General features: G+C 38.2%; 1 protein-coding gene across 6 annotated transcripts in view; it reads right to left on the reverse strand.

Annotated features, from left to right (window-relative positions):
• VPS13B (vacuolar protein sorting 13 homolog B) overlaps positions 1-24,716 on the reverse strand; it is a 960,935-nt gene that overhangs the window by 857,307 nt on the left and 78,912 nt on the right. For all 6 annotated transcript variants that reach the window (XM_054017509.1, XM_054017507.1, XM_054017510.1 and 3 more), the window contains exons 4-6: positions 19,007-19,127; positions 5,629-5,796; positions 3,245-3,426 (exon numbers count right to left, since the gene is read on the reverse strand). In XM_054017509.1, the coding sequence (XP_053873484.1) occupies positions 3,245-3,426; positions 5,629-5,796; positions 19,007-19,127 (471 nt within the window). The remainder of the gene's footprint in view (positions 1-3,244; positions 3,427-5,628; positions 5,797-19,006; positions 19,128-24,716) is intronic.

Here is a 24,716-nt window from a genome sequence, read left to right on the forward strand (position 1 = left end):
GCACCCTCTATTTAACTACAGAACAAGTACAGTACGTGAAGCATTAATGCGAACTACCTGACATCTTTCCTCATACCTGTTCCAGGGGAACTAGCTATGGATTTGGGTTAATGTTACCGAGATAAGGGCCACACCTTTCCACTCTCTAGCCTCTCTGCTAAGACAGTCAATTAGATAGTGACAACTGCAGTAATGACAATTTTGGAGATAAATATACTTATCTACTAGAGGAAATGGTTGAAGCTAGGGTTACCATCCGTCCGGGTTTTCCCGGACATGTCCGGCTTTTTCAGCCTTAAATGGCCGTCCGGGGGGGATTTCTAATCAAGTAGAAATGTCCGGGATTTCCCCCTTCCCCTCATGCAGAGTGCGGCTCAGCTGATTGGATGGCAGGGCCTGATTGAAAGCTGCTCACAGCCACTGGGGCCTCTAGCAGCCAGAGTCCTTCCCCCTCCCCACTCCCTCCTCCCCCGCAGAGCAGTACAGAACAGTGTTTGAGTCCACGTGGAGCCCACAGCTCTCCCTCTGCTGGGTGAGCAGGGCAGGCGGGGGGGCGCAGAGGCTGCAGGGCGAGTGGGGAGCAGGGGGCACAGAGGCTGCAGGGATGGGGGGGTGCAGAGATTGCAGGGCAAGGAGGAGCAGGGCAGGCAGGGGCATAGAGGCTGCAGGGGCAGGGCAGGCGGTGGGCGCAGAGGCTGCAGGGTGAGGAGGAGCAGGGCATGCAGGGCATAGAGGCTGCAGGGGCAGGGGGGTGCAGGGCAGGCGGGGGGGTGAAGGGACTGCAGGGCGAGTGGGGAGCAGGGAAGCACTTAGCAACCCCCAACCAAGATCAGAGCGGGAAGGAGGAGGGAGAATGCGGAGTGCTCAGAGGAGGGGGCAGAGTTGGGGCAGGGACTTTGGAGAAGGGGCGGGGCCAGGGGCGGAGTTGGGGCAGGGCTAGGGGCGGGACCGGGGCCCCGTGGAGTGTCCTCTTTTTTAAATGTTTGAATATGGTAACCCTAGTTGAAGCTATAAATTCATTTCACTTACAGCAGTGAAGTTTAACATTTTTAAAGTTTTCATGAATGAATGCCAGCCATCCAGTGATCTGATTGGCTGGCACTGACTTCATGAGTATAAATTACAAGAGCACATTTAAAGAACACCTATATCCAATCAGAAACCTAACATTTAAAATAGTATATATATTTTTAAATGGTAATTTTTTCTATAACTGCTCTCTGACTAACTAAAGCACGCAACCATCTTGTTTATGGCAATCAGCATGCAGCAAATTAATAATGATATATGAAGCAAATATTTCTCTACTGAATCAATAATTACAGCCCCAGTGTTTAAATGTATAGGAATCAAGCAGTATAAAAATAGTTTTAGAATAGTATAAAAGAACATTGACATTGAACATACGGCTTATTTCATATACAATTGACTTCAACATTTATCCAGCAGCATAAAACCAAATGTTCTAATCTTTTAATGACATCTCTAAGGACAATGTACAAAGTGAAGATATCTTATCTGTAAATCACATACTGAAAATGAAAAACAATATGGTAACTAGGGACAATATCACCAAAAATCAACAAAATATGAATAGTGGGTAAGATGTGTCTTTGAACACACTGAAATGTGTAAAAAGATGGGAATGACTGACCACCACCAGAGATAAACAGGTGGGTTTCATATAAATATAAATTTAATTACACTAACATTGCTCCATGTACTCTGGCATGTGTTTTATGGTAATCTAGGACCCATAAAAAAAATTATGTAATAAAGTAAAAGAAAGTAAAGAATTCATTATTAAAACAGCAGCACCATTTGACACTATCCTGAAGACTGTGTCAATGTTTCCACTATAAATGTCTGTTGTCAGAGGTTTATAATTCAGCCATAAAAATTTGCTCCGTGTTAAAACTTGGCACAGAAGATCTAAAGCCTGTGATTGAATATTTTTCCCAAAATTAAAAAGAATAACTTTGCTGATTTTAAGTGCAAAAATACAGGATTTTTAGCATGCAGTATTATTGCACATATGCACCACATGTACTAGTACCACAAATCGTAAAGGCCTTAATACGTATGTCACAGCCAATCATATAATAAATCATTAATATCAGGACAGTCCATGTAAGCTTTAAAATCATTGACCATTTGGTTAAAAAGGTCCTAATATCCATAAAGACTCAGCTTTTACTCATTTCTAAAAAAACACAAAAAATGAATTTACAAAAAAAATTAACACAGGATTAACTGGTCCCACTGTGCCTACGTACTGTATAAATATAAGACCAGTGCACAACAGGATGTATTTTACGTACTAAGACACACTACTAATTTTTCCTATCAGATGTAGGTAATATCAGTAAAAATTAAATTAATGATCAGGAGAGGTGCTGATTGCCTGCTTTGCACATATGCTACTGGATGTTCATGTGTGCAAAACAAGCAAAAAAGAAATGCTATGCAGCATTTTTCATGAATACATTTCAAGATAAGCACTTAAAAATAGCAAGTATCTGTAAAGAGTTTTGGTATCTTCAGATCAATAGTGCTATGTAAGTGCAAAATACCATTTACAGGGAAGGTGGTAGCAAAAAGCTTCCCCCATACTGTCCAACATACCTACAACATGAACTGAAGGAAGAGTCTTTAAAGGTGAAAAGGTAATTCAACCTCTGTGCCCAATCAGCTGTTGATTTCTATGCTTTGACTATCAATAAACATGTCACTTAGTGCCAGACGTGTGTGTGTGATAAGCCCATTAAGAACGGGACTTGGACCACTAATTTTTTACACCTAGACCACTGAACAGTCATTAGAATATATTAAGTTTTGCTTAATACCTATCTATGTCTGGGCCAGATTTAAAAATGCTCTATGTCCCATTACTAATCTCCTAAATCATGCAGTCTCCAAACTTAACTGTAAGCTTCCCCCCCCACCCCCACCCCGTTTTCTCGAATCTTTATTCTGTGGTACAATTATTACAATCATTTTTTTAAGGTCAAGCAAAAACTTGTCTGGATTGAACAGGACTTTTCTTTCTTAAAGCTGTTAGTATACATAATACATGCAGTCTATTAATAAACCAAGACACAAAAATTCCATAGTAGTTAATGTACTATGTTAGTGTTCATGTTCTTAGGTTTTTCTTATGAATGTCAAATTATACACTTAAAACCTGAAAAATAGTTCATACATATGGATTTGAGGAAACAAAAGAAGACACTTTGATACCTACTTTGATAACAGATGGCATCTTGGAATTAAGGTTATCATAAGTAAAATGCAGACGAGTTCTGAAGGAACACTTGTAAAGGAGAGGGTCCTGGTAAAATTCAATTTTTCCACTAGCATTTCTCTTATCAAGACATACTGTGCAGTCAGAAAAATTAATCACCTTCCTTAGTACCAGATCATTTGCTTTAAAAAGAGAAGAAAAAATATTAAGACAATTTAAAACATAAAAAATAAGAAGCAAATACTTAATATGCATAGTATGCGATTCTATGAGCAAATAGTAATAATCAATAAAAAATAAATAGATTGACAGAAAGAGAAGAGACTGCCACTGTAGTTAGCAGTGTTATCTTTTATTTAAGCTACCACAAATATTACCGGCTCACATGGCTAAAATAAAGAGCTTTAGCAAGAAAAATAATTTTCTAAGCAAGCATTTAGTAATATATATATCTTTACAGCTTACTAAAATGTTTTGTATTTAAACACACATTTAAAGTGTGTGTTTTACACTTTAAAAACAAAAACACTTCCACAAAGATAACAATCCCACCCACACTTGAAAACTATTGTCCCAAACATAGCAGAGGTCTCAAATCCCCGAGGAATAATGATTATCCAGAAAAGGGGGGAGGAGGGGGAAGAGTGTTGATCTTGAAATAAAGGGGAAGAAAGAAGTTAATAAATCTAAACAACATTACACCTCCAATAATGCACTCAAAGGTTACATTCAGTTTTACTCAGAATGGGTAGGGGGGTAGGGGGAACAGCTGAAGCCAATAGTTAAAAATTAGGCAACAGAGAATATGGAAAGTGAATATCCAAAATGCTCTCTCAATTTTCATATACTTTATTATAAATCTGCAAGGACAAAAAAATTCTTGTATTATCATTAACCAAAAACATATTAATTCTTCCTTATAGTCACAATTTTGCTAGAAATAATGGAGTTGCAGAAAACTCCAAAGATGCAAAATCATCTCACAAAAAGAGTAGTTTCTTTCTAAGATCTTGTATGGTCTTGACTGAGAAAAAAATATATACATTTTCCCATTTAAGAAGAATTTTATATTTTGCAGCCAAAGGCAGAACAGGGAGAGTCCCTCTTTCTCCTTCGTTGGTCCTTTTATCAACTGTCCTATGCCCCAGCCAAATGGATTACCCGGTGAGACCCTTCCTATTAGAAGAGCTCTATCTAGGATGACTAGTGCAACTGGGAAGCCATAATATATGGATCACCCTCCAGACCCTGCTCTGCAATCCAATGACAGCTGAGAAGGGCAGTGTGCCTTAACCTGTTTTTCCATGCTGTGGTCAGTTTAACTTTTTATCATAGAATCATAGAACCATAGAATATCAGGGTTGGAAGGGACCTCAGGAGGTCATCTAGTCCAACCCCCTGCTCAAAGCAGGACCAATCCCCAACTAAATCAATAGAATGCATACTTCAAAGATGGTCTTTTTTTGTGAATTTGGTGATTATAAAAATGAGAACAATACAGGCTAGAGCCATGCACAGTGCAAATTTCCCAATTCACTTTGCACCTCAGAGCTGACCTTAAAACACTCCTAGCTACTGTAGTCTATGCACAAGGATGAGACCAGCCCACTCATTTCTTTCTCCCTGGGAGAGATTTGTCGATTTGATAACCTGCCAAAAATGCACATTTTCATCAGATAAGTTTTTATCTTGCAATTTCTGAAGCAAAATAAAATAAAATATTTTATGATCATCTTGGCTTCAGATATATTTTATAATGTTACAATATTACCATAATTATTATAAATTTTAGCTAGAGACAGTTGTCCAGTGCTTAGGGTAATGGCACAATATACAAGAGACTCATGTTCGATTCTCTGCTCTGCTATATATTTCCTATGTGACCCTGGGCAAGTCTCTCTTATGCTTCAGTTTCTCATCTGTAAAATGAGGACAACAGGACTTCCCGGCCTCACAGGAGAATTGTGAAGATAAATAGATTAAATATTGTGAGGCACTCAGATACCAAGGTCCTGGGGACTACACACCCCACCCTAAAATGAACAGATAACTTGATATTTTCCCCTACTGATGTGTGATGTGGCATGTACTATTTCACTTAACTGATGTAATAACTGATGGTCTTTCTATCCCATAAAATACACTGCATGTGTTTGCATTTCCATCCAGCCTACTTAATAGTTAACATATAAAATTACCATAATGTGGCCTGCAAGATACAGGTAATGGAAAAAACAACCATGTTAAAAAAGAAAATTGAAAATATCATAGGAAGCAATTTCACTACCAACACTTAGAAAGCTACTTGCATGAAATTTAAACTCTCATCTAAGGAATAAGAGTCCTAATACTATAGAATCTAAGACCCAAAAGCATCTACTCACCAGAGATGTCCATAAATGCACGATCCCAAAATTCATCCACTGTATAGCATTCTGCAGAAGTGATATTGACTGAGAGAACAATATCATCCTCCACATACTTTAATATGAGATTGTTGATCACAATGTTGACATTATTTACAACGCGCCTAATCAAACTCTGCACGTAACCTATCAAATGGAAACAAAAAGACAAAGAATGATTCTCAGAGTTCTCAGACGCTATGAGGAAGAGATGCTACTAATAATTTCACCCCTCAAATTTGTTAATTATTACAAAAAAATAAAACAAATTATTTCCAAGGTATTTCCATTCCCAGTCATCAGAATATCACTATCACACTAACCTTTCCCTAGCTAAAAGCACAAGGACATAACTTCTTTAAAACTGCATTCAGTGCTACTGAGTGAATTAGCTTCCAGCAAGTGTGGCAGAGGAAATATAAAAACAAAATTCTCATCTATTAGGATTTTAATGGAGTATTAGATGTTATGTTGAAACCTGATGGCAAAAATTAACCTTCAAATTTAATTTTTCAGGATAGTGCAACATTTATTTCTTTTCCTTTTGGGGGGGGAGGGGAAGGGGAGAAGAGAGATCACAAAATACTGCTACTAAAAGATTTTATGTGAACATACAAAAATAACTATATTCAAAGAAAGATAGAAATGGACTTGGAAAGAATATACAAAGTTACTAGGATACTAGTTCAAATATACATGCCTTTATATATATTTTCCCCTCTAAATCCATCTACAAAAAGTCACAGAACAACATCCATCTTTCTAAGTACTTTTATTACTCAATTTAAATTTTAATGACCAATATATTCATGTGCTCCTCAGTAAGAACTCTGTTAGGTATAACAGAATCAATTTCTGTCAACAACTCACACAGTTAGCACCTGCAATAAAGCCTACTGGGAAGAAACCTATTTAAATTTGTTCAACCATAACATGGTTGGAAAAACTAACTCTTTTATGCTTTCCCAGTGGAGGGTAAAAATTCTCATCTGAACAATACAGGAAAGAAATGCAATCCTATCCATATTGAAGTTTTTCCTGTATACGGAATATATTAAAAATGCCAATTAATTTATGCTGCTAAGGAAAAGAAACAGATACCTATACATCAATATCATATGTAAAAACACATGCATTACATATTATGACAACGGTGATGGTCACTATAGTTTAAACTGATTGAAAAAAGGCAGTTAAAGTTAGAACTTATTCCACTTATACAAAATAAAATATTGCCTTTAGAAACTCATGTCACATATTAATGGGGTCTGATTTACTTTTTAGAGTGTTTTAGTGTTTAAAAGTGAGAGGCATTTAAAAACGACCTATTTGGGGGGTGGGAAGGGGAGCAGAGGGAAGAACCACACACAATCTTTAATAGTTCTTTGAGAAGCTTTCAAACAATGTTGTTAAAACATAGCAAATGCAAACATACCACAGGTACCAATAATAATGTCTCATGTATAGGGTACACATAGAATTACATATTTAAATATTTATTTACATAACTTCACTCCCTAATGTCAAGATATTTGATGATGGATGCCATTTTCTATGGATGGTGAAGGGATTCTTACTAAACAAGAGCAAAGGTAAGATGCTTTTAAACTGGGGCTGCAGATAGGATTTATAGGGCCTTCAACAAGCTGACAAAGCAGGGCTCTCTGTGACCCAGAACCATGCAGCAGCCTCACCCTTCGCAATGAAACATGTAGCATTCCTGCAACCCTATGCTTTGCTCCCAGAAAACTCATCTCCCCTTTGTTGTGCCTCCCACACCACCTCCACTGATAATGCCTCATCCCTTGCCCAGCTAGATACCCTTACTAAATTTCATTGATTTTTTTTTTTTAAATACCGCCTCATTGCCATGTCACAGAATACAAGTGTTGCCAACGTGCAAGAGACAGTCAACACTCAGGTCCCAGTTACAAGCTGGTACCATCCGCCCAGGATGGGGCATTATCACTGGGAGACAGATTGCCAACATTCACTTTAATAGAGCCTTCACATTCTCAGTGAGTTCAGTTACCACATTAATGAAAGCTGATAATATTGCTTCTAATGTGGCGCTCCATTTCTTGATCCACTTTATGTAAGATGGGATCTGCCCTCTGCACTAAATTTACAAACAAAGATTATTTTGAATTTGAGGATAATTTCTCTTTCTAGAAACTGATGGTGAACGAGTCCTAAAACATCTCTTAGGGCTTAATCCCATGGATTGTGTTTGGGAATGGATACTTCCCTTGTTTTTGTAAATATAGCGTTAACACACTGAACACACAGATTAATCCCAAGGACTAAATTACAGCAAACTAAGGCCACTTTACTTCTGAATGACAGAATCTACGCCAGGAACTAGTTTTACACTTTAATATGCTTTCATTAAACACATTTAATAACACTGCTCTACAGCCAAAATGCTTCTGAAATAAATGTAGTCAAACTTTACTAATTCTGGGTCACTGAGAACGAAAATGATGCTTAAAATTGTTGATTGGCTCTAGTTTTCAAGATATGCTATTGGGTCAGTATATACGACCCTTGACTTGGGAATGGCAGAGGATAAGTGAGTTATAAAGGGAAAGGATCTCAATTTAAACCAGAAATGACTAAAATACATCTTTGACTGGATCTATGAATAAATCTATAACTGGGTTTGGAGAGTTCTTGATTTTTAGGCAAAACAATGAATGATGCAATCTGAAGTTGGGATTGCGTCATACATGATATGAATTGCATCATGTTATTCCTAGAAGTCATGGATGATGCAATCATAACAAAGCTTACATCACTCTGCTGAACAAATTGCCCTATATCAGCTCTAGAAATCCTACAGTGTCGTGCTCTCTTATTTGTCAGTGTTTGATTTTGCAAAGGGACACATTTCTCTTTAGCCAAAGTGAGCAGAGATGCCTCGTACTTGTGTGAACAGTGCAGATAACTTCTGCTATGTTTGTGGTGAAGTGACTTTTGCATCACAAAAGCGCAGTATAACCACTATGGTTAAGAAAGCCTATCACCTTTATTTTGGCTGCAAAATTGGAGATCGGGACAAGAGGTGGGCCCCACACATATGCTGCAACACTTGTGCAACAAATCTTCTCCAGTGGTTGAACAGGAAAAGGAAATCTATGCCTTTTGCAGTGCCAATGATTTGGAGAGAGCCAACCGATCATACCAGCAATTGTTACTTCTGCATGGTGCCTCCAGTTGGGAAAGGTGTGTCAAAGAAGAAGAAGTGGACTGTGCATTATCCAAACATTCCATCAGCTATACGCCCAGTACCTCACGGAGAAGGACTGCCGGTTCCTGATGCACCAGAATCATTCTCACTTCAGTCAGACGAGGAAGAGGAAGAGGATGAAACTTCTGGTCCTGAACCATCAATGTCACAGGACCCACATTTTCTCCCATCCTCCTCCTCTGAACCACACCTCATAACACAAGGTGAACTGAATGACCTTGTCAGGGATTTGGAACCACCCAAGAGTAAGGCAGAGCTGTTGGGCTCCAGACTACAGCAGTGGAATCTACTGGCAGGTGATGTTAGAGTTTCCATGTTCCGTGACCGTCAAAAGGATCTTGTCCCATTCTTCTTCATGGAAGGTGATCGAAGGTGTGATGGCAGCCCTCAACATCGTTCACGATCCAGATGAGTGGAGACTGTTCATTGATTCATCGAAGACGAGTCTTAAAGCTGTTTTACTGCATAATGGCAATGTTTTGCCATCAATTCCAGTTGGTCATGCAGTCCACATGAAGGAAACCTATGACAACATGAAACAACTTTTGAGGTGCATAAACTATGACCAACATCAATGGCAGCTTTGTGGCGATTTGAAGGTTGTTGCTCTCTTGCTTGGTCTGCAGACTGGATACACAAAGTACTGCTGTTTTCTCTGCGAATGGAATAGTCGTGTAAGAGATTCCCACTACATCAAGAAAGATTGGCCACTCCGACAGTCATTGGAGCCTGGGAGGAAAAGTGTTCAGCATCCACCACTTGTTGAATCAAGGAAGATTTTGTTAACACCCTTCCACATCAAGCTGGATCTGATGAAGAACTTTGTCAAGGCCATTGACAAAACACAAGCAGCTTTCAAGTACCTCCGTGGAAAATTTCCAAGGTTAAGTGAAGCTAAGATAAAGGAAGGTGTCTTTGTTGGTCCTCAGATTCGTTAACTTCTTCGAGATGATGCATTTGACCATGCACTGCGTGGCAAGGAAAAGATGGCATGGAAAGCCTTCCAGTTAGTGGCAATAAGTTTTCTCAGACACAACAAGGCAGACAACTACAGGTTGTTGGTGGAAAACCTCCTCAAGGCATACAAAAGCCTTGGTTGCAACATGTCACTAAAGATACATTTTTTGCACTCTCATCTAGATTTTTTTTCCACCGAACTGCGGAGCAGTGAGCGACGAGCACGGCAAGCGATTTCACCAGGACATTGCAACAATGGAGAAACGCTATCAGGGCAAATGGAGCCCATCAATGCTTGCAGACTATTGCTGGACAGTGACAAGAGATGCTCCATTTAATGAATACAAGAGACAAGCCAAGAAGCGCTGAGTAGACACTGAATAGGACTAAACTATGTACATAATAGTTTTTGCCTTTTGTTTCATAATCAATTTTATTTATATAACCCTTTTGCTGATTTTTAAAGTGTTACATAAACAGGACAGGTGAAATATTATCATGTAAAGCAACCATAAACACATGAAAAGACCTAGGTTTACAATTTGTGATTAAAACTCTATCTACACAATATACATAGACATAAAATGTAAAAACTTAAATATCTTAGAAACAGTAGCCAATCAGTTGTTTTAACTGTCATATTTGAATTCAGCACATCAAAACACATAATAAATAGCACATTTTATCTCTGAAGCAGACGACTTCTCAAAAATTGTAGACCAGTGTAATTCATCTCAACTTTTCTGTGTTGAGAAGGCCGCAAAGGAAATACTCATGCTCTTTTCCCTCCCTACAGAATCCTCACTTGCTGGTAAAAATGGATAATTTTGGCATTTAGTTAGGTGGGAGTTTGTTTTTAAACTCTTCCTGGAATAATAAGACTTAAATTTGAAAATATTTACGTAATAAAAATTGTTCCTTCATCAACCTTATTTAACCAGTGCCCCTGTGTTAATAATTGTTCATTTGCACTCCAGAAAACAAAAACAAAGTTTCAACACCAAAAAAAAAATCTATTTCAATATTGACTAATTGAAGTCCATTCCTAAATATAAAAATGCAGGAAACCCTGAAGTTGGGGTCCTTTCAAAAACTTTAGAACTACTTCCTCTTTCAGATACAATATTGCAGTCAGTAAGGTCTCATTTAAGTACAAATTCTGTGGGTATTGGCCACAGCTCCATAGTTATGATTGAGCTGAATAAGACATCAAGATCAACCTTAACCCTTACCACATACACATTTCTCATAATATCATACATTAAAGTATAATTAGAAGTTTTTATATAAGATGTACTAGAATACTATCTTAACATGTCTGTTTACTCCAGATTAATGCAACATTTTGTATTAGAACATGAGGAGATGTCTAGTTAGAAATAATATCTGAAAAAGTGATTTTTAAAGATTATGAAACAAGTAGAACTCAGGATTATGTTTTAAAATATTTTTATGAAGAGTTCGGTAATTTTTCTTCCTGTTTCAGAAATTTTATGTTGTCTTATACATTGAGAAAATATTTTCTAATATATGCATCACTTTGGTGTAATAGTATTTTACATAAACATGTGTTTAAATACAAATATGAGGAAAGTTGTAAAGCTATAATTGTTAAGAACTAAGAGTACAGAAATGGCCTAAGAAAGTTCTAAGCATATAAATATACCTAATTATATGTACTGAAAAATGAATTCAAATTTATTGTGGTCAGAGCTGAAGCTGCTATTTGAATTTTGATTTATTTGCACTTGCATAAGAAGGTATTGATTGAAATATTATGTATAAAATAGGAAGTGATTTCTAAGTTTGTAAAAAATCCTTGATTTTTAGGATTTCCTGCAGTTTTAGTATGTGTCATTTAAGAATGGACATCAGCAACCATCCCTCCATGTTAATAAATTTGTATGCAATTTGACCAAAATTTCAGACAGCTAGAGATAGCTAGCATTATAGTTGAGATTCAACTTCTATTCCAACTGTCCTTTTTCCAGTTTATCATACAAATTTTGGGTTGCAATTTTCTTTGTTTGATTTCATCCTAAAATGTGTGTGCGCTTTTTGGTCCACATTTGAGCAAAATTTATTAGCCATTTTCAAGTTATATAACTACAAATTCACATACTTCCCCTGTATACATTCTTATCAGATGATTTGTATTTGCATAATTCTAAAAGGCTGAAACTGAAGCCTTAGCCGTGTTTCCAAACAGTTATTTTACATATCCAAATGTGGTTTTAAGATTTCCCTGGAACATATTCAGAATCAACAGTATTCAATATCTGAGTTTTTTTTAAAGATTTAATATGAAAGGTTTGCCACACAATGTGCAATAAATCTTTCATTATATTAAAAATATTTTGAACAAGCTTACCTCCCATATAATTATTTAGTTTTAGACATTTCTATTATGCTATGATCTTGCCACTATCATGAGTTTATTAAAGCATAATAAATATGATATTAAGGAAGGGAAATATTTCTTTGGAGACTTGTGTAAGGAAACAAGATGGAATCCAGGAGGCCAAGTGAAAGTTGTCAATATTAAGCTGTGAAACATAAGTTCTCTAACCTTACATGACCTTTTCACTAACTGAATTTGCCCTTTTGCCCTACTGTCAACCAACCCCTGAAATGAACATGTAGAAGTATAAAACTTGCTGAAAAAAGCTTGTAATTGAAATTCAAAAGATGAGAAAGGGTGAAATGTACTAATTCATCCTTGATGAACATTAGAATATAGACTAAAAATATTTGTAGAAGGATTTGTAGTATTATAAAGTGCTTGATTCCTATTTACACTACAACCACTTTAAACTGTTCTGAAGGTGTAAAGGAAAAAAGTGGAAGTAAATTATACTTAAATCCACATTAAAACCGCATTAAATGATTAAAGTAGTGTAAAGTAGCCTCGGTGCAAATAGGAATCAGGCCCAAAAATATTTAGGCTTTTTAAAAAGTTGTAATGTGCACAGTACAAATATCAATTAGACTATATTTTATGGTAAAAATTGAAATGGCCTGATTCTGATCTGACTTTTTACTGTTTTCTTCTGATGTAACTTTAATACATTAAATGGCGTTACTCTTGATTTGCATCAGAGAAACAGAATCAGGTTCAGCATAACAAGTGAAATCCTTACCCCGTTAAAATCAATAGCAAAACTCCCACTGATTTCAGTAGGCTCAGGATTTCACTCATATTTAAATGTAAAATGAAAAGAGCTCTAATTTTTTTTTAATTCTGAAAACATTTAAAACAAAGCTTTTTTATTTCAAAGCCTGATATATCTTTAGTTGTATTGTTATATTTCAAAATAATACAAAAAAGATTTTGACACTTTTTCAATTCTCTGATTTACTCATCACACTTACATAATGATCATTTAAATGTTTCACATATAATTCACACGCTTATGGAGAGAATATTGCCTTTCGACAGTTTCATCGCTATTCAGTCAGCTAAGTCTCCTATAAGCTTTAGGTGAATTATAAAGATATGATAGACTAAAATATATTAAAATGTATAAAATTCCTAAATATGTGGGAAAATATTCACAACTGCATGCACTGAACTGTGGCAAAATTTATAAGAACCATGAAACACCATGAGGAAATTCAGAGAGCAGAAAGCTTATAAATTTATTTTTTTAAATGTATATGGAATGCAATTTCATTTTTTTTTAAAATACTGATTTCCTCTTTCCTAATATCTTAGTCGTAGGGCATGTCTATACCTACAGATGGATTGGCACTGCTGCAATCGATGAAGCGGTGTCGATGTAGCAGGTCTGTCGAAGAAGACCAACTAAGTTGATGGCAGACACTCTCTCGTTGACTTCTGTACTCCAGAGCTCCCCGAGAAGTGCAAGGTAAGTTGGTGAGAGAGCATCTCCTGTCGACACAGTGCGTTGTAAACATCACTGTAAGTAGACACAAGTTACGTCGATTTCAGTTATGTAACTTACGTAACTGAAGTAGCGTAACTTAAGTCGACTTACAGCTGTAGTGTAGACCAGCCCATAATGATCCCTTCTGTTCTCAGAGGTTATGGACCATACAGCAAGCAGCACTTACTGCAGGGATGTACTTCAGGTTTCTGCAATTTTGCTTCAGTAAGAAGGTCTATTTCCCCTTCAGTCTCCACAAGGCAACTTTCTGGCATGATTGAGGCAATAGTTCAATCATTATTTCTCAGCACCCTCAAAATCTGAATATGGCTTCACCACTGTGGCAGCAAAGGATAGACAGAGTTCCCAGGTATCATAATTGGCACAGAAACAACAGTAGTGTTCCAGCTTTGAGGAGCAAATAGTATCCCCTCCACCTGTCCAAACGGAAATTCTTTAATATTCCGGCCTTTCAAAGCCAGTTAGTTTTGACATCCATGATGCTCTCTCTGTGATCCACCATAGTTTGCATAACCACAAAGTAGTTAGATTTTCCGCTGTAGAAAACTCTGATTTTAGGAATGAAAAACTGGGTAGCGAGTTCTATCAATAGTTTCCTGCACAGTTTTGGTGCAAAACAATTATCAAAGTTAAAAAAAAAAAAAAAAAAAAAAAAAACCACACACCTCAAGTTGCTTTCTCTTTCATCAGTAATTACTTTGCTCAAATATAACGAGAAGGAAGAACTGGATCTCACAAACTAAACAGGATCAGGCTGGGTGAGTGTGATGCTTTCCAGGGCTAGCCAGGGTTGTGAGGCATCTTGTTATCACCTGCCTTTAGTGTGAGGAAGCCTTAACTGTGCCTGCCAAGGAGCAGCTTGCCAACTCCACCAGCCACAGGCAATACAAGCATTCCCCTCTATGCCCCGCTGTCTCTTTACAGGTTAGCAATAGGCACACTCCACCTTGAGCCCTCCAAGCATTTCCCAGGAATGTTCAGCCCCTGTTGCACTCATAGTACTCACAGATTCACTGCTTTCAAAGAAACAGAACTCCTCAGCTTACCAGTTTCACCTTAGATCACCACTTGACTTACACACAACACTTCGATATGTTTATAGTGAAATCAAGTATATGTTTATTTAATAAAATAAATTCAAGTAATAGCAAGTAGTAGTATTGGAAACAAATGGTTACATATACAGTAAAATAAATAGAAGCATTCTAAAAGCCTACACTTCAACTAGGTATTCTCATGTCTTGTAGAGTAATGCTCACCCAAAGTTCTTGCAGAGCTCTATAATGAGACTTGGCTGTGATCCTCCTTTCATCAGACAAGTACGTGGTCAGCTTGCCTCCCCACTGAAGGACCCTGAGCATTTCCTTGTACCCCCAGATATACCCTAACAATCCTTTGTCGTTAGTCATTAACAGGACTCTGCCTGCTGTTTGTTTCATCCTGTGAATTTCTTCTCTTGTAGATTTCGCAATATTTTCTTCTGCGTGTGGCTCAGTATGCAAATAGACCTATACTGTGAGGCATACAATATATGCATGACCAGACAGGGAGATAAGTGTATGTTACCTTCTGCCTGAAAGGAATATGTATGAGGCATGTCACCTCCTGGTGAGCTGCCTTAACTCCAAAACCTTAACATAATTTTCAGTATAAATATACAACTCCTTAAATATTATCAATACATACATTTTACAATGATTACAATGATCAGTGGGCTACTGGCTCTCAGTAGAGCCCTCACATGCCATGGTTCAGTGAACTATTATGCATATATCTAACCCAGAGCACTCCTGTAAAAACCCATGCACCCCCTGTGCACTCTCTCAGTTGGCACCACCACCACTCTGAAAGTGATCGGTTGACCCTGGAAAACTGTTTCTGCCATACTGGTGATGTCTCCCTGCAAACTAGCAGCCCTGAATTTTGTCTCACATGAGAAGATTTTGTGCTGAACTCTATCAAGCAGCACTTCCTTCCGCTACATTACACCTGCCTCTGAGAAAATACTTGGGACATTTGGGCAGCTCATGTTGAATTGAGTGATTCCAGCACTCTGGTGTGATGCTTGCTAAACACCAAAAGCAGTCTGTTTACAGTGGGAGTGCTACTTTAATAAGAGTGAGATACAATAATTCCTGACTTCATGCACTCTATGCATCCGAAGAAGTGAGGTTTTTACTCACGAAAGCTTATGCCCAAATAAATCTGTTAGTCTTTAAGGTGCCACCAGACTCCTTGTTGTTTTTGACTTAAAGTCGTCCCGCTTAACATTGTTTCGTTGTTACACTGCTGATCAATTAGGGAACATGCTCATTTAAAGTTGTGCAATGCTCCCTTATAACGTCGTTTGGCAGCCGCCTGCTTTGTCCACTGCTTACAGGAAGAGCAGCCCGTTGCAGCTAGCTGGTGGGGGTTTGGAACCAGGGTGGACCAGCAGCCCCCCTATCAGCTCCCTGCTCCCCTAAGTTCCCTGGGCAGCAGCTGCCCAGCAGGCTAGCAATTGCAGCTGTCCCTTCCCCCACTGCCATGTGCTCCTGCCCTCTGCCTTGGAGCTGCTCCCCGAGACTCCTGCTTGCTGTGCGGGGGGGGAGGGGACTAATGTTAGGGTGTCCCTCTCCCCCCTGCTCCTGCACGCCACTTACCCCATCTTCCATAGAGCAGGGGGGACACACGACAGGGCTCAGGATGGAGGGAGCTTGCTGGCAGCAGCTGCGGTCTCAGCAAGCTGATCTAATTAACAAGGCAGTGTACTTAAAGGGGAAATGCGCATATCTCTCTCTCTCACACACACACACACACAAACACACAGTGTCTCTGTCTGCGATGCTATCTCCCCTCCCTCCATTCCTGCTGCCTTGTAGAGTGTGAAAGTTAACCCTTGAGGGCTCAGCCAATTGCTAGTTCATCATTTAGCAGTAAGGCATTCCCTGGGAAATATCCCACCCTCTGACTCCTCCACCTCAACCAAGCTTCACAATCACCATCTCTGTGTACCAGTATTAAATTGATTGTTTAAAACTTATACTCTGTGTGTATATGTATATATATATTTTCTTTTCTCTGGTGAAAAAAAATTCCCTGGAACCTAACCCCCTCATTTACATTAATTCTTATGAGGAAATTGGATTCTCTTAACATCGTTTCGCTTAAAGTCGCATTTCTCAGGAACATAACTACAACGTTAAGTGAGGAGTTACTGTATGTGGATTAAAGCCTACCTAAGACATGATATCTAAATCATAGAACAAGATACACAGTATTGGGATTCCTATGTTGCATATCATATGGAACATTTGAGTGACATGGAAGATGACTGATGCTAGATGCATCAAAGAAACAAAACTGAACTTGGAGAACTTAGCTACGCTGAAAGTCTGTCATGGTCTATCCAAAGACATCAGTTCTTACTGATGCTCGCTGGTAACGGTCCAAGTTGTTGAGCTTATCACACTGATAATATTGAGTGTCCGTCCCTTCACCACACCACTGACTGCGTAGAGTGTGCCTGCAGACCAGAAATGACAATGTACTTACAGATCCACAAGAGCAAAGTAACTACTGAAGCACTAAGAGAAAAACATGATAACTGATAGCCACCAGGTGTTGATTCTTCACCAAGATACTGACATGCCCAACAAGGTACTCACCTTAGGCAATTACAGGTCCCTGCCTGGAAAAGCACATTTCATGATGCAATTATTCTTGGAGGAATGCCCCTCTTGGAGGGCCTACACTCCATGAGATGCCCGTGTTCCAAAAAGCATGCATCCAGAGCACCTATATTCTGAAGATTCTCACAGAAACCAATATTCCAATGTGCCAAAACCATCACTGAGGAACTGATGATTTCCCGCACAAGGCTTCTATGGGTTGAGTCAGGATAACTAGGTCTCGGAACCTCATGATGTGGAGATGGGACACAATGAGCCAAGATGGACAAACTCTACTACCAATGAGCTGAAGTGCTGCCCAGGTAGGAGATGTGTGCCAAAACTCCTGTATATCCAAGTCACTGAAGTTCCAGACTACCTTCAACACCAATGTATCAAGGCAAACAAATCAAAGCAGTCTTTAAACCCTTGGCTCTAATACAGGTGTCCACGTACCAAAGTGAGCCAAAACAACATATAATAGAATCATAAAAATATAGTGCCGGAAGGGACCTCAAGAGATCATCTAGCCCATTTCTACACACGAAGGCAGGATTATCCTTGTGCTATCTAGGCCTGTATCCCTTGATATATTCCCTAACACAAAGTGCTCTGCACACAAACTTTAATGTCCTCTCCCAAGGTTAGATTAATGAGGCAACTACTAACTTGAGGCTTCTGCTGCCATGAAGAGGTAGAGAAAGGTCTCATCAATTCTGAAGGCCCAGAATAATAATGTCCAAGAAAACCTCTAAAAAACTGGAGTGCCCTAGACCTAGATCAAGAAGTTTGCCAGCAAGAAAAATACCACAAGGAAAACATCCAATGCTATGCGCAGAAAGAGGAGGATTTCTTAAATTCACATTAACACACACTGAAAACCTTGTAAGAAGACAAAGAAGATAAGATATTGAGATAAGCTTCTCAATGTTTATCATCCTGAACACACAGATGTACACTTCACATAAAAGTAACTATCTTCCATCTAAACACAAAGAGAGAAACATCACAGAAAAGCCACCATCCTCAGTTCAACTAGGCAAACACATACGTAAAGGGCAAGCCAACGTCCTCAGGCTCAGCAGAGTCAAAACCTTCAGAAGAAAGCACATGTCTAGTGTCTCTACCCATGGACAGACAACTCAAGGATGAAGCAACCTCAGATATAATATTCTTAAAGCTAGAGTAATGCCTCAAACTATTACATGAACCTGAGACCACAGGGTCATCAGCCAAAATTACTGGAAAAACTAGAGAGCGCTAGTCCTTGTGCAAAGGCCTACGAGGAATTATCAAGAAAAGATTTGACTTTTCTTTTTTAAATTCAAGTTTTATTTTAATTTAGCTGTGTTTTGGAATACTGCTAGATCCTTTCGACCTCAGCATGATTTGTGGATGGTCAGCACTTCTGAAATATCAGGCTACTATTAAGGTGCCTAAATATATTTAATGCACCTAACTTTAAGCACACAGATTTGAAAATTTGGGCCCAAGTTAATAAACCTTTAACCTATTTTATCTATAAAATCCATATAAAGCATGCAAATAAACACAAATACAATCCAGTTCATGAAAGCTATGTTGTACATTACCTGGCGGTAAATCAGGATCAGAAGGAGCAGTTTGCTGGATTCGTCGTGGTTTCACTGCTGATTTTGCACTCTCTGTGGTACTGCGGTTCGTTGAACTGGAACCACTGCTTTCATGGTCTTCCTGGAAATCAAACAAATATTAATCTGAATTATTCAAAGAACAAATAAATAACAGAAGAGCAGCTGAATGTAAGGGATTTATGATTGCTAGATTTGATAAATATAATATTTTTGCCAGTATTGTTCCTTGCACACTATAGTGTGTGTTTAAACATAAATTATATGGTAATTTGGGATTAGCTAGAAAGTAAAAAACAGATTATTTGAAATGCAAATAAAAAAGAGTATCAATCCAATATTTAATTGATTGGTTTTGTTTTAGCAAAAGTCACAAATTGTAGCGATAACCGTAATTAGCTGCAATTCAGACAAAACATTCCTGAAAAAAATCAAAGAAAAAACCCTACAGACTATACAAATAAATGTGAGAAACACTATCCACCTTTATCGGATTAGCGTAAGTGTTTGCTCATGAAACAATCTTGAACAGTTCCAACATGTCAGAGTCATGTCCTTTCTACCACAGTTAATTAAAGCTGCCTTGTGAAGCAAGACATTCTCTCAGACCCTTAAAACAGCAAATACTGCCCTAAAATAGATAAACAAACCTGGAGTAACTGCTCATCTTTAAGCTTTTATATGACTGATTTACCTTCAGCACTTTGGCAACAGAAAACATGGCTCACACATTTTTAACTCAGTTATTTTATGAATCTTAAATGATAAATACTTGCAACATAGAAAATTCACACACACAAAACTTAGTTTATGTGGAGTTAGGATTGCAAGGGCTCAACTATTGTGTCGTGTTCCCTGTGTACTTCCAGAATGCGCATTTATCATCAAAACTCATGTTTAGAAAACCAATAAATTATGGATAATGTCTTCTCATAAAATATTAATACTACAAGAAAAAAAAAAAAAAAACAATTCTGCTACCTGTGATCCCTGCCCTGAGGTTGCCTTAGGGAGATCAGGGTACCTTACCCACTCTTAAACCTTTTTAACTGAACTCAGCCTACCAGCAGCAAGTATGTCCTGGATCATAACATTGCCCAGATCACAAGGGTTTGCTGGAGTCTATGAACACAAGTCCTGTTACGAAACTACAATGGGCAATAAAAGTGGCAGTGTTTTATGGAGACGACATTCTTAGTTCCTCTTGGAATTCCTGCTACAACACAGTTAAAATTGCGTGGTTGTGCTGTGTGAGAAGTGTCATCTTCAGTCTGTATTTCCTGATTTTCTAACATTACTAGTTTAATATTATTGTAAGAATTATGAGGGGATCTTAACTCCATATTTCTTGGCCTTTCAAGGTTTCCTCAGACAATTATGAAAAGGTCTGTATATAAACAGAACTTAAAGAGATGTAAAGACATTCAAGGGAATGCCACAACCTTTCCATTTCATATTTGGAAGAGGAGAAAAACTATTTATGTCAATTTCCCTGACTGACATAAAATGGAGATAACATTTCAGGAAGAAAGGCAGAGATAATATGTACCAACACCTTGGTCTAGAAGAAGACTAAATACACGACAAAACATAAAATCAACAACTAACATACTGACCCATCTAAATAAGGAGGATAGGTAAGAATATGCCTTTTACAGAAAAAAAAGGATCCCAAATGCTAAAAGAGCAGAAGAGAGAGCCTATTAACAAATAAAATTTAAGACACCACCATGACGCTCCCCAGGAGTAATCAGGGTTGAGACACACCTCACCACCACCCTCCCCTACAGTGAAGCAGTTTTGCCTGATGCCTACTCTAGCTCAGCTCCCTGAAACAAACAGTCTCTGGTCACAAATAAGTACTGTCTTCCAGGACTCCACAGAGCTCACCCTTTCTTGTGCAAACTAGAGACACACACAAACCAATCCCCAAGCCCCTCTGCCAGTGAGACTCTGTCATATCCAGCCCATCACAGGACACTCCTAGAAATAACCAGGTAAGCCTGTCTCTGAAGAGACAGTGTACACACAGCTTGACTGGCAAACTCAGGATTAGGTCCCTTATAACAAGACAGCACTGGAATCTACGTATAGTGAAAATAAACAAACAAATAAATCTTCATCTTTGTAAATAAACTTAAGAGCTAGTGAGCAAAGATAATAAACAACAGGTTACAGTAAAACAAAAGGTATAAAATGCTTTCCTTAGGGTCTAAGCTTAGTTAAATCTTTGTCTAAAGAATGTCTCTCCTAAGTCACTAGCCCTCATGGCCAGGACCCAATTTTAATGAATGCCAAAAGTGTTGTCCTCTTTACTTCGGCAGTGAAGAATAAGAGGCCTTGTTCCTTCCTCTTATAGTTCAATAAACCCAAACCCTAACCCTTTTGAAGTGCACTCCTAGATAAGACTCTTCTTCCCTACTGTGGCTGGTTCTCTGGTGTGCTCCCCACTGCAGGTTACACACACACACACACCCCTTCAACCCTCCCCCAGTCCACCTGTTTTCTATTGGCTCCAAATGCAAATGAGGCTTCCATTGTGTTGCCTTAAAATCCTTAATTTACATCAGAGACAGAGATAAGAGTCTGGCAGAAGACTTGTTTGTCCCCTCTGCCTAGTTACAGGCTTTAAAACATAATTTCAGTATGTGTGTATATATATATATACACATACATACATACATACACACACACACACTTTCTTATATATTGTCAGTACATACATTTCACAGTGATATTAATGACCAGTGTGTCATCAGCTTTCTTTTGATACTTTATAGGCCACTTTTTGCATACGTACAACAAAAGCAATGTGTTGGGTACAGTGAGTTTGTCAGGCCTGATAGGAGTTGCTGACCCAAAATGGTGAACCCTTTGCCAGCTGGCACTAACAGGCCTCTGTATCTCAACAGAGTAGTGAATAGGGTGACCAGATGTCCCTATTTTATAGGGACAGTCCCAATTTTTGGGTCTTTTTCTTATACAGGCTCCTATTACCCCCTACCCCCATCCCGATTTTTCACATTTGCTGTCTGGTCATCCTAGTAGTTAACTGTTTTCTAGTTGGCACCAATGGATCTCCGTGTTGAAACACAAAAGAGATATTCTAAATCTGGGAAGGTAGGAGAGAATAATAAAACAAATTTTCTTGAATCTTATTAATACGGCATATGACCCTACTACCTTGCACCTTCCTCATGGCCTATAAAAGGATAGAAACTTGATCTATCAGAAGCATAGGAGCAAGGTCCTGATTTCTTCAAAATCTCAAACTTTCTGCTGAAGAATTAGAGATCACTATAGTGTCTACCCTCCTAGCATCTTATCAGTGAAGAAAAAAGTTTCAGAAATCCTTCTGAAAACTAGGAATGTGCACAATTTGAAGATCTACTTCTATCTGCTTTTCAAAGTGAGACTTCACAGATGCTTTGGCAGCTCTGGATGCAGCACTTCTCTTAATCGCTTTGAGAAAATGAGAAAGCAGAGAACTCTTGATGGCAGCTGGATCCTGTTTTTTGTACAAGGTTCATTGCAGCCATGATGGCCCAACTAGGATGACAAAGACAGACTCTCTCAATCCTTCACAGGTTTTTATAAATAAGTGATACCAAAGGGGAATGCAAAAGACACACTTGTTTCCAGGTAATAAAGAATTTACAATGGCTCCCAGCTGAGTTTCAGATATCTTTTGAGTTGAGACTGCGCATGCAGAAATTACAAGTGATATTCTGTTGATCTTAAATTAGGATTAACTGATCATTTGGGTGATATGGGACCGCTCATCTTTTTATATAATTGATCAGTAATGGCTGATCAATCATATAAACAACTAAGGAATGTTGCTGGTATTTTCTGGGACTACATTCCAGCAACACTGGACAAAACTAGAAGATAGGAATCAGTTGGTGGATAACAGAGCATCTCCCCAAGATTTTGTTTTAACACCTGTTTTTCAGCACCTCTAAACATATTGTAGAGTCTCATCAGTACACTATTATTCTCTTGTCCATAGACCTTGCAAATTAAATTTCTGATTTGGAAGGATACTTGAGCAACAATGACACTTGGATATACTTGCCCTCTCACATCCTCAACACTGAGAAGACAGAAGTTTTGCTGTTCGGTAGAGATCTTTTATAACAGAAAGCTTGCTCATCTCCTTCACTTGTTGAGGGGAATTTATTCATAGATTTCAAGTTAAGAATTCTGGCATTATTTTGACCATGCCCTTTCCTTAGAAAACTGTGTTTCAGATTCTGTACAAAAGCGTTTTCCCGATGAATCACTGCATTTTTATTTATCTTTTGATCTTGCCAAAGCAACAAATGCCTTGGTGACCACACAGCTCAATAAGCATGATCCCCTCTTTCCTGAGCTTGTCGTAGAGCCACCGTCACTTACCATTTATACAGAATGTTTTGGAAGCACTCATTACTGACATGAATCATTACGATCATATTATGCTTGCCCGGTGATAGTTATGTTGGCTACCAATAAAAAAAACAGATTCTCTTTAAATTAGCATTACCTCTTTTTAAACCATTAATGGTGTTGACCCTAGCTACATTCAAATTCTACTTTTTCAGCCTTGTACTAACCACTATGCACACTCACAAACCACCTGTCATACAAGGATCCCATCAGCACGTGCAAAGTCTGCTGGCAATTGCACTTTTGCAACATGACTCCTACACAACGTACAATTTGCTTATGCCTGAATCAGTCTCATTTCATTCCTCTCCATTTACAAAAATCACTATAAGGTTTATTTTTTAAGGAAAAAGACCTTTGTTTCTGAATAAGCTCCAATTTCAATTTTTTTTTTATTTAAATGGATCCCTTCATTTGTTGTTTGAATTAAAAATTTTAAGATTCTGAGATTGTATTATATTTTTGTTATATTGCATTTGTTTTTAATTTTATAACTTACTGAGCAATTAGTCTTCGCTGAGAGGGGAAGAGGCTGCAATAGTTTGTTTAGTGTGTTGGATCTAACAGGGTAGTCAAAATAATATTTACATGCTCCAGGATGGTGACAAAAATAATACAGAAGCACCGCGTGTTCCGGCGAATCAAAGCAAGTTCGATATAATGCGGTAAGATTTTTTGGCTCCCGAGGACAGCGTTATATCGGGGTAGAGGTGTATTAATAAAGAAATTCTAATATAAGACTCACAACTTTATTCCCACCTATGTGAACACTTGTAACAATATATATCTAGCTATAGCTTAAAAAGAGCTCAACATGATACAATGTTTGAAACTACTACTATATTTAGTGATAGCAAATATGCACTAGTTTCCTTAAACTACACAATTATCCAACAGTTTCTGCATAGCATGTATTGTTTTTTTAAAAATACACATTTTTTTCTTTTACAATAGCTACCTGTCGTATGAAAGGAGACTTGAGGAGCTCGGTTTGTTTACCCTAACCAAAAGAAGGCTGAGGGGGGATATGATTACTCTCTTTAAATATATCAGAGGGATAAATACCAGGGAGGGAGAGGAATTATTTCAGCTGAGTAATAATGTGGACACGAGAACGAATGGATATAAACTGGCGGTGGGGAAGTTTAGGCTTGAAATTAGAAGAAGGTTTCTAACCATCAGAGGGGTGAAATTTTGGAACAGCCTTCCAAGGAAAACAGTGGGGGCGAAAGACCTCTCTGGCTTTAAGATTAAGCTCGAT

This window comes from Malaclemys terrapin, chromosome 2, assembly GCF_027887155.1.
Source record: "Malaclemys terrapin pileata isolate rMalTer1 chromosome 2, rMalTer1.hap1, whole genome shotgun sequence".
Classification (NCBI taxonomy): Eukaryota; Metazoa; Chordata; order Testudines; family Emydidae; genus Malaclemys; species Malaclemys terrapin.